The following is a 13,776-nucleotide window of genomic DNA, read 5'->3' on the forward strand; positions in this document are numbered from 1 at the left end:
CCCTCCTAACCCCATCCTTCTAGATAGCACCCTCATCCCATTCTTCTTTCCCAGATACAGACAGGGAAACAGAGTCCCTAGTTTTTAAGAGTTCTTTATACTGGGGTGCCTGGGTGGCTCAGTCGGTTGAGAGTCAAGACTCTTGACTTTGGCTTAGGTCATGATCCCAGGATTCTGGGACTGAGCCTTATGTTGGGTTCATGCTGAGCATGCAGCCTGCTTGGGATTCTCTCTTCCTCTGCCTCTCTACCCTGCTAGTGACTTCTCTCTCTAAAACAACAACAGAAACCCTAAAACTATTTTTAAGAATTTGTTTATTTTTGAGACAGACGTAGAATGTGAGCAGGGGAGGGGCAGAGAGAGAGGGAGACACAGAATCGGAAGCTGAGCTGTCAGCACAGAGCCTGACGCGGAGCTAGAATGAGGAGCTAGAACTCACAAACTGTGAGATCGTGACCTGAGATGAAGTTGGACGATTGACTGAGCCACCCAGGTGCCCCCAAACCTCGAAACCATTAAAAAAAAGAAAGAAAAAGTTCTTTATATATTAAGGATATTATCCTTTTGTCTGTGTATATGTTATGAAAAATTTCTCCCAGTTTTTCAGCTGTCTTTTGACTTTTTTTTAATGTTTATTACTTTTTTGGGTGGGGGGAGAGAGCGAGAGAGAAAGAGAGAGAATGAGTGGGGGAGGGGCAGAGAAGAGGGAGACAGAGAATCCGAAGCAGGCTCCAGGCTCTGAGCTGTCAGCACAGAGCCCGATGTGGGGCTCGAACTCACGAACTCATGAACCAACCATGAGATCATGACCTGAGCCAAAGTGAGCCCCCAGGCGTCTTTTGACTTTTTATATGGTGGTTTTTGTCATGCAAATTAAAAACATTATTTTATGAGTCAGACTTATCAATCTTTTATTGTCTCTGAATTTCGAGTTACAGTTAGCCTTTCCTTATGCCAGCATTAAAGAAAAATTCACCTGTATCTTCTAGAATTTGTACAGTTTCATTTAAAAAAGAATTTTTTTTTTTACATTTATTCATTTTTGAGAGACATAGCACAAGTGGGGGAGGGGCAGAGAGAGAGGGAGAGATAGAATCTGAAGCAGGCTTCAGGCTTTGAGCTGTCAGCACGGAGCCTGAGGCGGGGCTCGAACCCACAAACCGCAAGATTGTGACCTGAGCCAAAGTTGGACGCTTAACCGACTGAGCCACCCAGGCGGCTCCTGTACAGTTTCATGTTTTAAATTTTTAGGTTTCTAATCTATTTGGAACTTGTTTTTTTGTATGGTATGAGATACTGATCTGATTCCAGATACCTACCCAGTTGTCCTAGTACCCTTTATTAAAATGTCCACCTTTACCCCAAAGACTTGAGATGTCACTTCTATCTACATTACATTTCCATAGGTACTTGTGCCTATTTCTGGACTTTTTACTCTATTCCACAGTTCTATTTGTGTATTCACATACCAGTGCCATTCTGTTTATTTTAATTATAGAGCCTTTATAAGATGTTTTAATATCTGGTAGAATTAGTCCCTCGTCAGAGCTTTTTCCTGTTCAGTATTTTTGGAGCTACTCTTCCATGTTTGTTTTTCTACACACTTTAGAATCAACTTGTGTACTCATCTATAATGTTGAGTTGTCCTATCCAAGGATAGCATATATCTTTCCATGTGTTCAAGTCTACTTTTCCCCCCATTTCTCTGTAAATGCTTTAATACATATCTCTAAAAGATATGTATGTTTTAAAGTTTATTTATTTTGAAAGAGAAAGAGAGCATTCAAGTGGGGGAAGGGCAGGGAGAGACAGAGAATCCCAAGCAGGCTCTGTGCTGTCAGTGTAGGGCCCGAGGCATGGCTTGAACTCATGAGATCATGACCTGAGCCAAACTGGATGCTTAACCGACTGAGTCACCCAGGTGCCCTGGAAGATATTTTTTAAATTGAGGTAGAATTCATAACCATTTTAAGATGAAAAACTCAGTGGCACTTAGTACATTCACCTCTACCTAATTCCAAAACACTTCCATCATCCTAAAATAAAACCCATACTCATTAAGCAGTTATGTTCAAGTCTACTTTTTAAGTCTTTCAGGAATGTTTAAACAGTTTCACCCAATAGGTTCCTTTACAATTCCTATTAATTTTATTCCTAAGTATTTAATCTTCTTTGTTGCTATTGTAAATGGGTTTTTAAAAACCACTTTACATCCTCTAACCTTTTATTGTTTGTGGATATGAAGGCTACTGATTTTTCCATTTTACGTCTTGCCTCTTTACTGAATCCATCGATTCTTCACTCATTATGCGCTTAAGCTGCAGGGTTTCTTTGCAATTTTTTTTAAGTGAATTTACTTATTCTGAGAGAGAGTGCACACACAATACAGAAACTCATGCACGGGGGAGGGGCAGAGAGAGAGAGGAAGAAAGAATCCCAAGCAGGCTCTGCTCTGTCAGCACAGAGCAGGATGCGAGGCCCCAACACATGAACGGTGAGACCATGACCTGAGCCGAAATCAAGGGACCGACACTTAACCAACTGAGCCACCCAGTGCCCCTAAGCTGCAGTTTTTGACACAATCTTATGGCACCTATCTTTTCACTCAGGAAAGAGTAATTTTTGCAAGAACACCATGAAAGAAGCCACATTCTCTCTAAAGCATTTAGTCAGGTGATTAAATCACAAGTAAACACTTCAAACCTGCAGAATTACCTCTAAAAATGCTGAAGTCCATCCTAATTCTTAGGATTAGTTTAGATAGTTCAGACTCTGGTACATATGAAACTTATTTATAATGGGAAAAATAGTAGGTGTCTACAACCTAAAGATATGGGAGTCAACTTTCAGAATGGACTAAAACACATGAATCAGATATAATTCTGGAAGACCTCGTGGATACCAACCAAAGTTCAAGTTTAATGGTAAAAAAGCTCTCTAAAATGCATGTGTGAAATCCAATTAAAGAAGGAGAAGGGAGAAAAGAGCACTTGTAAAGGGACCCCCACTTCCTTTGACTTCAGATACTTAGTGTGATGATGGATGTTAACTTTATAACCCCTAGTCTGTTTAGAAGTTACTGTCCACCCAGGTTTAGCATCCCTGGAAATAGTCAATCAGTTCTGTGACAATTATGTGACATCTTTAAGGATGATCTATATATATTCATAAATTATGTGGCCCGTACAGTATTTTCTTGTAAAGCACATATTTCAACTTTTGCATGGACCATTATGATATGGGTTTTAATATTCCTGGCAAGAGCACAATTTTTGGATCATTACTATAGAGACAAACTAAAATGGGATCAAGATGAACAAAATCTTTACTCATACAATGTGGAAAAGATACTGGGGTATAAAAATGAGAGTTTTTGAAAGGGTTTGAAACTTGAGGTGGGACTTTAAAATTTAAACAAATCTGAATAATTACTTTTTCAATGAAAGCACAGATACTGTTACAGTTATAGGGTCAACACTAAGGCTCACAGAACGGACAAGGAACCATGCATTTTCCACCAGTCAACACTGGTACCAATTAGAAGAATCATTATAGCATGAAGACCAGGCAAACTCTACACCTAAGTCTTGCCACTATTTGGGGGTCCTTTCTCATGAACCTGAGAATATCAAGTCTATTCCTTTGGAAGAAAAGTGTAGTGTGAATACATTTCTTCCATACCAGTGCCAGAAGAAGGTAGGCAGTACTCTGGTAACGATCACGATAGCTGGGAGCTATCCACTCTAATACAAGATCTAGTATCAAGATCATCAAAGATCACACCCCAATTTCCACTAATCACTTCGCTTCATGCATCACTGAGATTGCAAGGGATGGTGAGAGTAAGAGATCATCAGAAGATTAAGATCCACGAGGGGCAAAGAAACCTAAGTCAACCAGGGGATCTGTACTTACAACAAACATTATAAGATAAATTTCTCTGAAAGCTTATTTCCTCCACACAGGAAAGAAGAAGCTTGAAAGTTCAAGTATATAACTCTCTGCTGAAAAGCATTAATGAGAAAGAAAATCTTCAAAGACTATAATCACCATTAACTAAAGACTGGATAAACAGAACAGATTTTCTTTTCTACAGGCTCCCAGTTTCAAAAACAGTGGTCACATGATCAGCTCTAGTTTGGAAATCCCAAAATTTCAAAGACCAAGAACTCACTTGCATTAGGTTATAGGGAGATGTAAGAGTGAAATTCAATTATTATTTATTTAATAGTATTTCCTGTTTAATGTATTTCCTATTCTGCCTAGACTATATGCCCATTAGAAATACAGAGATATCGGTCACCATAGAAGATTTTCATACCATAAAACTTTAGTTCACTTAAAAGCTGTAAGAATTATTTACAAGGAGTGATAGCGGTGGTGTGGTGAACTCTGCTTTAAAACTAACGCACATAAGGAAAAGCCAGAAAAAAAACCCTTAAGTTCTCTGACATGTTTTAAACCATCAATATGGTTGCTCCTGTCCACTGATTTCTGTTAGGTAGTAAAAATTCTACTTACAGATACTCACTTAACAGAGACCACATATTTTTTGAAGAAATACAACTAAGTATGTCTATAAAGAAAAGGTACTTTTACTTATATTAGTGTGTATTGGGGGATTTCCAGTTTTGCTGATTGGTGTCTTTAACATAAACTAGAAAGAACCACTGAATAACTTGCTTTGGGATGGTTAAGGCAGGAAAAGTACAAGAAACACCGACATACACAGCTGTTTTATTTTGTCTTGCTTTGAAAACAACAATTCAGATTAAACTAAGATTCAATTTACAATCAATTAAGCCGAAAGGGGACATTCAAATGGGTTGTAAGAAGTTAGCTTTCTAATGCCATTTTTGTCTGGTTTCTTTTCCCAAGATGAAGATAAACCCATTCTGTCAACCTGGGTTTTCACCCTGACTACAGGTTCCTGAGTATACTCTTATCCAGCACAAAATGGTATCCTCTGACTTCCTTTTCAAGAAAGCCTTTGCCCTCCTTCTCTAGCTCATTCTCTGGGGTTTTAGTCTTTTGCTCCCCTCTATCATTATCCTTGCTCCTCTTTCTCTCCTCTCACCTCACTAGGCAAAAACATTATCTAAAACTTGGCTTCGAAGGGAAGATCCAAAGGAGAGCATGGAGGATAAAGGGGAAATTAAGAAACATATGCTACTGGACTTAAGGGTCACTAGAGAGACATGAGATTTGGCAGTGCTTTGACAGTCAGGGAAGCTACTGCTAAGAAGAACTGTGAATAGGGTTTGGTTGGGAAAGGATGTAGTTCTGAGTATAGCTCTGGAAAAGCCCCCCTTTTCTTATGGAGGTTGGTGAGCACCACAAAACCACAGCTGAAAGGAAAAAGAAAACTCCACCACTGGCCTTTTTCCGAGCGTGGCCGCCTTCCGCTCGGCTCAGTGCCCGCCACATGCCCAGGAGTGCGTCTGGATCCTTGAGAGGCTCCCTTCGCAGGTGACAGTGCTTACGCTATACTGTAAGAGAGCCAGAAAAGTGCCCATGAGAACCAGAAAGCAAACTTCCAGCCAGCAGGAACATCTCTCTAGGCATCTAAGATGGGGGAATCAACACTGATATATGGGCAGCATCTGAATGCCAGGAAAGGTGAGGGAGAGATAATTACCCCCTCCCCAGTTCAATATAGTGGTGATGGAAGGGAAAAAATGTATTTTATGTGAGGCATCTGTTGGGAGCAAGACAGAAAAGACTAAGTCAAAGACAAATGGCAGGGAAAAATGCCTTCACTTCTAATAGACAAAAAGAAATAACTAAGAGAAGAAAATGACCTAGGGTCTAAATTTGGTTATGTAAGAAAGTCTGCTATGCTGGCCTGGAGAATTAGAGCTTATGAATGAAAGCAACTCATTCTACCACTTGGGTGATGCTGCTCTTAGAGGAAAATGGAGAAAGAAGGAAAAGAAGGAAAAACTTCATTCTAAGATATAAAAAAGTAAAGCATAAATACACCAAAAATAAAGAGGTGACATTCTCAAAAGTCATGATCTTCTCATAAGTCAGACAAAAAAGAAAAGCTCAGTAGAGAACATTAGACTCTGATGTAAGAGATCTTCAGCAGTTCACAAACTTCCCAATCTTTTTAATTACTATGTTTATAAAATGCTTTATATGACTCCGTGTGTTAAATAAAACAAGAATTAGATGAATGTTCTAACAGATCAAAAGACTTATTCTTACTCTGTTGAAGCAAAACTAAATTCCTGCAAACTCTGTTCATCAAACTCAAAATCTCAGTCTTCCTAAGAGAAAAGAAAGGGTAACAATTATCTGTTGGAATACTGTAATAATAGAGGAACTTCCAAACTTGCACTATGCTTCTCAAATCAGGAGCAGAATGTGCTTTGGGCTCCAGCAACTTCAATCCTATTTTCTGGGATAAATGTTTCTTAAAATTTCATCTACCCAAGAATCTGGTCAGAGCATGTCAACCTCTCTTGTCTCTCCATTTAACAGAGGGTTAACAAATGACCTGTGCCCTTTCCCTCAAAGTTAGAGATTCTTCCACTTAAGCTCCAAGACTAGGGGTCATCACCTGGCAACCAAGGAAGGTGGTACACCTATTTGTCAAAGGGAGTAGACTGGTTAATCTTAAAGATCAACTGGGGCCAGTCTCCTGTGTGAGGCAACAATAAACGGCTCACAAAGACAGTTATTTGAGGGGACAGAGGGACTAGAAACAACCAGATTTGGCTGTCACCTGATGTTGGCCCCATAGAACCAAAAAGATCAAAAGATTACCAGAATACAAATAATAGTAGATACCAACTCTCAGATTTCTCATTAACTTCAAATTTTAAGGAAGTGTATTTCAGAGGACCAGAAAGCAAGGTTTCTTCCACTAGGATAAAACTAAAATGTGAAGCAACTCCAAAGGAGTGGAAAATGATCTTGTTCACTCATTTGCAAGAATGCTCCTGCCCTGGCCTGCAGGATGTTCCAATATAATAGCAGGAGCAACATCCTACCAGTTTCATCAGGACAGATGGTTGGCTAAATTCTGGCTAGGAAGCCAGGTGCTATATTTTCATATAAAGGAAGGCAATGGCTAGTGGAAAAGAAACTAGTGAGCATGTTAAGGAAACATTTGAGATTCAGACAGAATACAAGACAGGAGGTACTCTGGACCCAATGGCAAAAAATAACTTGTTAAAGGCGGTAAGGAGGAAGGGAGAGAAGCAAGGTACTATATCTGAAGAATGGCTCACCACTCTCCACCTAAAACTAGGTTACTGAAAGGGGTGAATTTTTATAGTTTTTAAGTAAATATAAGGAATTGGGCTTATTTAAAAAACAGAGCCTCCAAAGGGTCCAAAGCACTTCAATCAACTCCAGAGACTTGGTCCAACCCTGTACATCACATCCTAACCCTGTGCGTCATATGCCTTAGTACTAGACCACTGATATCAGGTCACTGTATTATAGCCGTTTCATGTTGCACAGCATGCCTGAGAGCACATTACCAGTAAGTTAAGGTGTGTGTGTTTCAGTCTATTCCCATCAGTGGCCTAAATCAAATGCAAAACTCTGCAATTCTCTTTTAGATTTCAAGACCCCAAAAGATGAAGAAAGTGAGACTAGAATTTCAAAACGCTCTCAAGAAATTTACACAGTCCTAGACTTTGCCTAGATGAGACCATGGCATTGGCTAGAGAAGGGATCAGAGCCCAAGTGGAGCTGTTATTGGGCACTTAAAACATGCACTCAGGTTCACCTTTTGTAGGAAGGTGCCAGACATACATTTGGGACACCAGGATCACCGGCTAGCATTCAGGGAAGGCATCAGACCGTCAATTTTATTCAAGTAGTAACTTGAATGTGATGAGGTTCCTTTGCTTTGTCACTCTTCCTCCTTCACATCCAAGGGAGGCAGAGACAATGTGAATACAAAAATTTTACCGAGACTAGAATAACTCCAATCAATCTATGCATGGTTCTCAAAGAGCTTTCTCCTAACCAGCAACTGCTCCTATTGTAGGGTCTAACATTTTATAGAACAATGACAATTACAATTAGGCCTTCAAAAAGGTCCTTAACCTGTTATATCCCAAATCTCAACGTATTTCCAATAGGAGGAAATTCATTTTCAATAGCTCTCTCATGCGGTGAGGGAAAATTAAAGGGAGATATGTCTGAAGTTCTTTTCAATAAAATCCTAATCCCAGTAGAAGAGCGAACTCAAGGTTTTGAGTGTGATTTGTCAGACCATGGACAATCTCCCATATCTCGGAAGAGGTCTTTAAGAGGTGGCTGAGCTGGGAGACAGTCTAAGGATTTGCAGTTCTTCCAGCGAAGGCTTTAACAGACCAGATATATTTCTTACATAAAGACCAAGAGGATTTTTCCCTTCTCCTGTTTTAGGATCAAATTGTTCTTCGTAAAGTGGTTACACGCGGCCTGGTGAAAGGCCCACTCAGCAGGAAATTGACAATCTCCAACCAATAGTTTATTTTTTTCTCCATCACTTTAAAGCATATACTAGGAGTACCGGGACAAAGAGTCAAAGACAAAGGATGATCGGTTCCTCCAAACAGAAATGCACACAGGGGTATTTAATAAGTGTAAATTATTTTGAAAATTAAAGGGGACTATGGCCAGGAAGGTGAATCAGCTGCACATGCACTGAATTTGATTTCTGGGGAAACATTAAGAGGTAAACCGACCAGCTAGGTTTATAACTCGGAAGCAGAAACTTGTTTGATATCTACTAAGCTCTGATAGCCGCGTTCTCAAGGCTCTGCCCTCTCACCACTTCTAACAACTCCCTTTACTCCTATTCCAGCACAACCGAGCTGGCGAAGAGGACAGCAAAAGACCCTGGTTCTGAACTCAAAAATATTTCCCAGACCGCGCGACTTCCTCCAAAGCAGCAAGTCTAGCTCCATCTCGGTCCTCTGCAGATCCTAGGCTCCATCTAGCTTTTCAAGTCTCCACCCTCCCTCTCCCCTCCGAGGCTCCACCTCTCCCGACCCTCTCCTCCAGGCGCGCCTCCCCTCTCCGGGACTTTCACAGCCACCGGGGACATCATCCTCTCTTCCTGCCCCACTCCTGCCTGCTGGGCCTCGGCGCCCAGATCTCCACTGGCTCAGGCTCCCCTTGTCCCCAGCCGGTCCCGAGCTGCGGTCAGCGGACAGTACGGCCGGCCCAGGTCCGACACATCCTCGTGATGGTCCCGCCTCACTCACCCTCTGTCACCTCGAGCACCTTAATTTGTTCCTCGGCAGCCGCTCGCACCTCCTGCACTGGGGATAGGATCCCGGTGAGCGTATCCACCAACGCCTCCTTCAGTCCTTGTGCCACTGGACCCGGCAGCCCGGAGGCCGCACCAGCCGCCGCCGCTGCCGCCATCTTTCTTCCCTTCAGCCCGCCAGCCCCACGGCCGGGACCCGCCACTGAATGACGGCTCCCGCGCGCGGCCAATCCGCGAAGCCGCGCCTGCGCACCAGAGTCGGGCGGGAGCTAGAAGGGGGCGGGGAATGGGTCTAAACCTCCAGAGACAGCGCCGCCTGCCGTATGGACGAAAACTGCACCTTTTCCCGCGAGAATCGCTTCGCATTTTTGTGAAAACTGAGCTCCAGAGAGGTTAGGGGGCTTTCCTGAGTGGAACAGCAAGTTAGTAAACTCACTTGGAACAAAGCCTATGATAGAGGACTTTAGATTCATGGATCTTTCAGGCATAAGCTACAGTGTTAGGAGAGAGGAGTTGAGATGGGAATGGGTGTAGAGGGCTTTGAGGAGAGAGTTCTGGGTCAGAAATAGCTATTTTAAACCAGCCTTTTTCGCCCCCTCAAACACTGAAAAACAACAACAACAACAACAACAACAACAACAACAACAACAACAACGGCTCAAGTGAGCCTCTTCATCTCAGGCTCAAGAATTCAAAGGTAGGGGAAAAAGAAACCGAAGTGGATGGAGCAGCGGGGAGTGGTCACCTGCCATAGACCCAACCCCCTGGTTTTCCAGCCTAGTTGAGCCCAACTTCAAAATTGGAATGTCTGGCCAGGAGAGGGCACCTGCGTGGGAAATGGTATTTCTTTCCTCCGGAGAAAGTACTTGAATGTCTATTTGAGAATGAATCCTATTCGTTGAGAATGTATAATTTTTTTTTTTTTTCTCCCCCAGAGAAATTGTGCTGGACGTTTAAGGAATGAAGGAACAAGAGTAGTTTAATATGGATATCCCACGGCTGGTCACGGGAAATGGCTGAAAGAATAGAGATAATTCTAAATACTGGAGCGAGTGGAGAGGATTATCGAGAGGAGTTGAGAATGCAGGGCAGAATTAACAAAAAAAATTAAATTGCAAATTAAAAAAGAATCAGGGCAGGTTGGTGAGCATGTAGTGCCAGATGGATGGGATGATATGTTATTGGGAGTGGGAAGCGCTAGACCAAAGAGAAACAGGTCATTTTTAGTAGCTGTTCAGGTTGAGTGCCTTAAAATGGTTTCTAGGAACTCTGACTCTCCCAAGTGGCAGAGGAAACCAGATGGCAATTCCTCACCTAGTTCTAGGCCTGTGGCTGCTAAATTGATGGTGATCTGGGGTTGTCGGTTCATCTGAGTATCTTCCTAAAGATTGACTCCTTGATTTGAGGATAGCTCTAAACATGTTTTGTCACCTCCCATGTTAGAGGACAGGTGGGTTGTGTTACTACAATTTCGTAGGGGAAAAAAAAGATTGCTTCTCGGACCTCGAAATTCCATAGTAGGGAATCGTAGGACTTCTTTTCCTTCTTTCCTTGTTCCATTAGAACAGCTTCTTTTCTCATCGGTTAATTTGCCTTCACCCCTGGAAGAAAACTTAGGAAAGTCCAGAGGGTGGTCGATTTTCAAACATTGTGGCAGTGGATGGAGGACTCAAGAACCCTGAATTTTGGGCTGGTGAAGGAGGCTATGTCCAGAGCATGCAAGTAGGAACCACATCCACCCCTTTCCCAACCAAAGGGGTCCAGAACTCCTGCTTAGGATTTGAGGATCAAACATATCCAGGCAGGTGAGGTTTACCTCTTGGTTAGGCAAATGACTACCAGTAGTCTCACCTTGCAGATCAGGAATGGGCCACAAGATAAATGGAGACAGAAACCAGACAGAGAGGGAACTAGATAGAACCAGTGGACAATACAGGAGATAGCTTTATTGAAACGCAAATGGCATGGAACAGAGGAATCCTGCTGGGAGGAGACAAGCCTGATGGACAGAGGAACCTCATGAGAGGGGCCTCTGGCAGTGATGGAAGAAGGCCTCTTCAGCTGGCCTGGCATGGATTTGATTTTCAATCAATTTGTTTCTTAAAACAAATTACTGAGCAGACAGCCCAGCTCTCTTCATGATTGTTACCGCAACTATATACAACGGTTTGCTTTCCAGATTCAAATTTGCTTTCTCTACACTAGATTATAAAAGGGGGTAGATTTAAAAAGAGGGGAGGGTCAAATGAGAAAAAAACACAAACACACAGACACACACATATCCTGGTCTGGGGCTTTATGTCCAATAAATTAAAAAAAACCACAAAAACCAAAAAAAACCTCTTGCAAAAATTCCTGCCCACTTTCCACCTGAGGGTCGGCATGCATTTGAGAAACACAGACTCGATCACGTAAACAGCGCTGCCTAAAACAGGATGGGGGTGAGGTGGGGGGAGGGAAGGAATCTAGCAGGGGTTGGAATTCATCAAAAAAAAAAAAAAAGATTGTTCTGTTAAAAAAGAAAAACAAACAAAAAACAACGGTAACAAAAAACATTAGGAAGTGGGAGGCTACTGCACAGCAGTAACCATATATTGGCTGGGATATGGGAGCTCTTGGCTTATTATCCAACACCTTCCATCTCCAAGCAATGGCAGGAAAGCAGAACGACCCCACAGGAGATGATCAAAGGCCCATCATCAGCCTTTTGGGGACTGAGGGGGTGATGTTAGTGCAATAGTTTTACACTCGCCTTCTTCCAGCCTTAGTTCCTCCTCCAGACCCTTGGTTCTAAATTTCAAGAGGCCTAGTACTAGCACATTTCTTTGTCCTTTATCCATAAGCTCCCTCTCAGGGAAAACTGACAAACTTGAGACAGAACCAGTTGTAAACAGCCCCATCTACCCTATGGTCCCATCAGCTACCCCGTGAATCTGGAAAGGTAAGAAGCTCCTTTCAGGGTTGTTTGTTTGTTTGTTTGTTTTTTAAGATTTTATTCCATCACTGTGTCTGAGTAGGTCTGTACCCAAGTCCTGGTGTGAGGAAGGAAAGGATGGGCCCAGGGACTTAGTTACCCCTGTCCCACATCTTCATTGTGTTTCAGTCTCTCCTGTGAGCCGAGCAGAGCATGGAGAAGGGATCTTCCTGGGGTCCTCAAGCCCTCCAGCTGCCTTGGGGAAGGAGGTTCTAGCCAGGTTCTCAGACCCAGAAGTGCCTTTAGAACTCAGCGAAAGGAGAGGGCTTGTTGCTAAGAGAACAAGTTGCCATGGAAATACAAATGAGATTTTCTGCCTTTTCTTATCCTATTATATAATCAGAAAAAGGCTCACTGTAGACACAAATAATCCAGCAGAAGAGCAATCTGGAAGAGACCTCCGACTGCTTTTTTTTTTTTTTTCTGTGACAGCCCATTAGTTTCCCAGGTAAAAATTTCAGAGCCATACTTTTCTCTGAAGATTGTGTTCAGCTAGAAGAGAGGCCAGCATCCCCCCTAATGTCTACCCAAAGGCACACGTACCTTTTCTGTGTTAAATAAAAGGAAAAACAGAAACGTAAAGAAGCACAAGAAGGGTGAGTTTGAAATTAATATTAGAGTCTGAATTATCACCTGCGACCTTCTGATTTTCAGTCCTAAAGCCCCTCAGCGTGGGGATTCTGCTACTTGGCTTTCCCTTTTAGAAAGTGAATTTCAAACTGTAGCATGCATCAGAATTACCAACAGGGTTTGTTAAAACAAATTGCTGGGCCCTCTCCCTCGTTTCTGATGCCGTAGGTCTGAGATGGGGCCTGTGAATTTCATTTTTAACAAGTTCCCAGTGCTTGCTGCTGCTGGTCTGGAAACACAGGTTGAAAACCACTAAAAAGTTGAATCAAGGAAGCAAGAGTTCACTTACTTCCCTGGCCACTCTTGTCACAGAAAATTCTCCATGGCATAATCATTCAGAAAAATAGCCAAGGGGCACCTGGGTGGCTCAGTCGGTTAAGCGCCAGACTTTGGCTTGGGTCACAATCTCATGGTTCTTGAGTTCGAGCCCCACCATGGGCTTGCTGCTGTCAGCACAGAGCCCGCTTTGGATCCTCTGTTTCCCTCTCTCTGCGCCGCCCCCCCCCCCCCCCCCCCCGCTCATGCTCTCACTCTCTCTCAAAAATAAATAAACATTAAAAAAAGAAGAAGAAAGATAGCCAAAACATCAAACTGGGAGGATCCAGTATACATAGGTTTAATTTTCAGCTGTAATGGTCTCTGTGCAGCTTCCATTGGTGTCCTCATCTTCCAGTTTATTCTGTTTGCCAGGGTCCATGGCTGGCAGTGCTTGCTTCCCGGGCTAGGCTGAGCACACATGCACACGTGGATCATCAGCAGCGGAGAGAGCTAAGTTGGTGGCCCCATATGTCCCTGATCAGGTTGGCTGAGGACTCATGAATATATAAAGCTGATTCAAGTATAAAGGGCAGTATCTTCAGGCGTTGGCCTTTTGGGAACAGTGTCCCTAAGACCATTTTATTACTTATGGCCTCTTTAGTGGAGTCATGAATCACTAGTAGCCAGAACTTGC

At 42.7% G+C, this 13,776-nt stretch overlaps 1 protein-coding gene across 1 annotated transcript in view; it reads right to left on the reverse strand.

The window, feature by feature from the left end:
* IPO9 (importin 9) overlaps nt 1-9,437 on the reverse strand; it is a 55,933-nt gene extending 46,496 nt beyond the window's left edge. The window contains exon 1 of the mRNA XM_027074678.2: nt 9,216-9,437. Coding sequence (XP_026930479.1) covers nt 9,216-9,378 — 163 coding nt within the window. The 5' untranslated portion in view covers nt 9,379-9,437. The remainder of the gene's footprint in view (nt 1-9,215) is intronic.
* Nucleotides 9,438-13,776: the final 4,339 nt, after the last annotated feature.

The sequence above is a fragment of the Acinonyx jubatus genome, chromosome E4 (genome assembly GCF_027475565.1).
Source record: "Acinonyx jubatus isolate Ajub_Pintada_27869175 chromosome E4, VMU_Ajub_asm_v1.0, whole genome shotgun sequence".
In the NCBI taxonomy this organism is placed as follows: Eukaryota; Metazoa; Chordata; class Mammalia; order Carnivora; family Felidae; genus Acinonyx; species Acinonyx jubatus.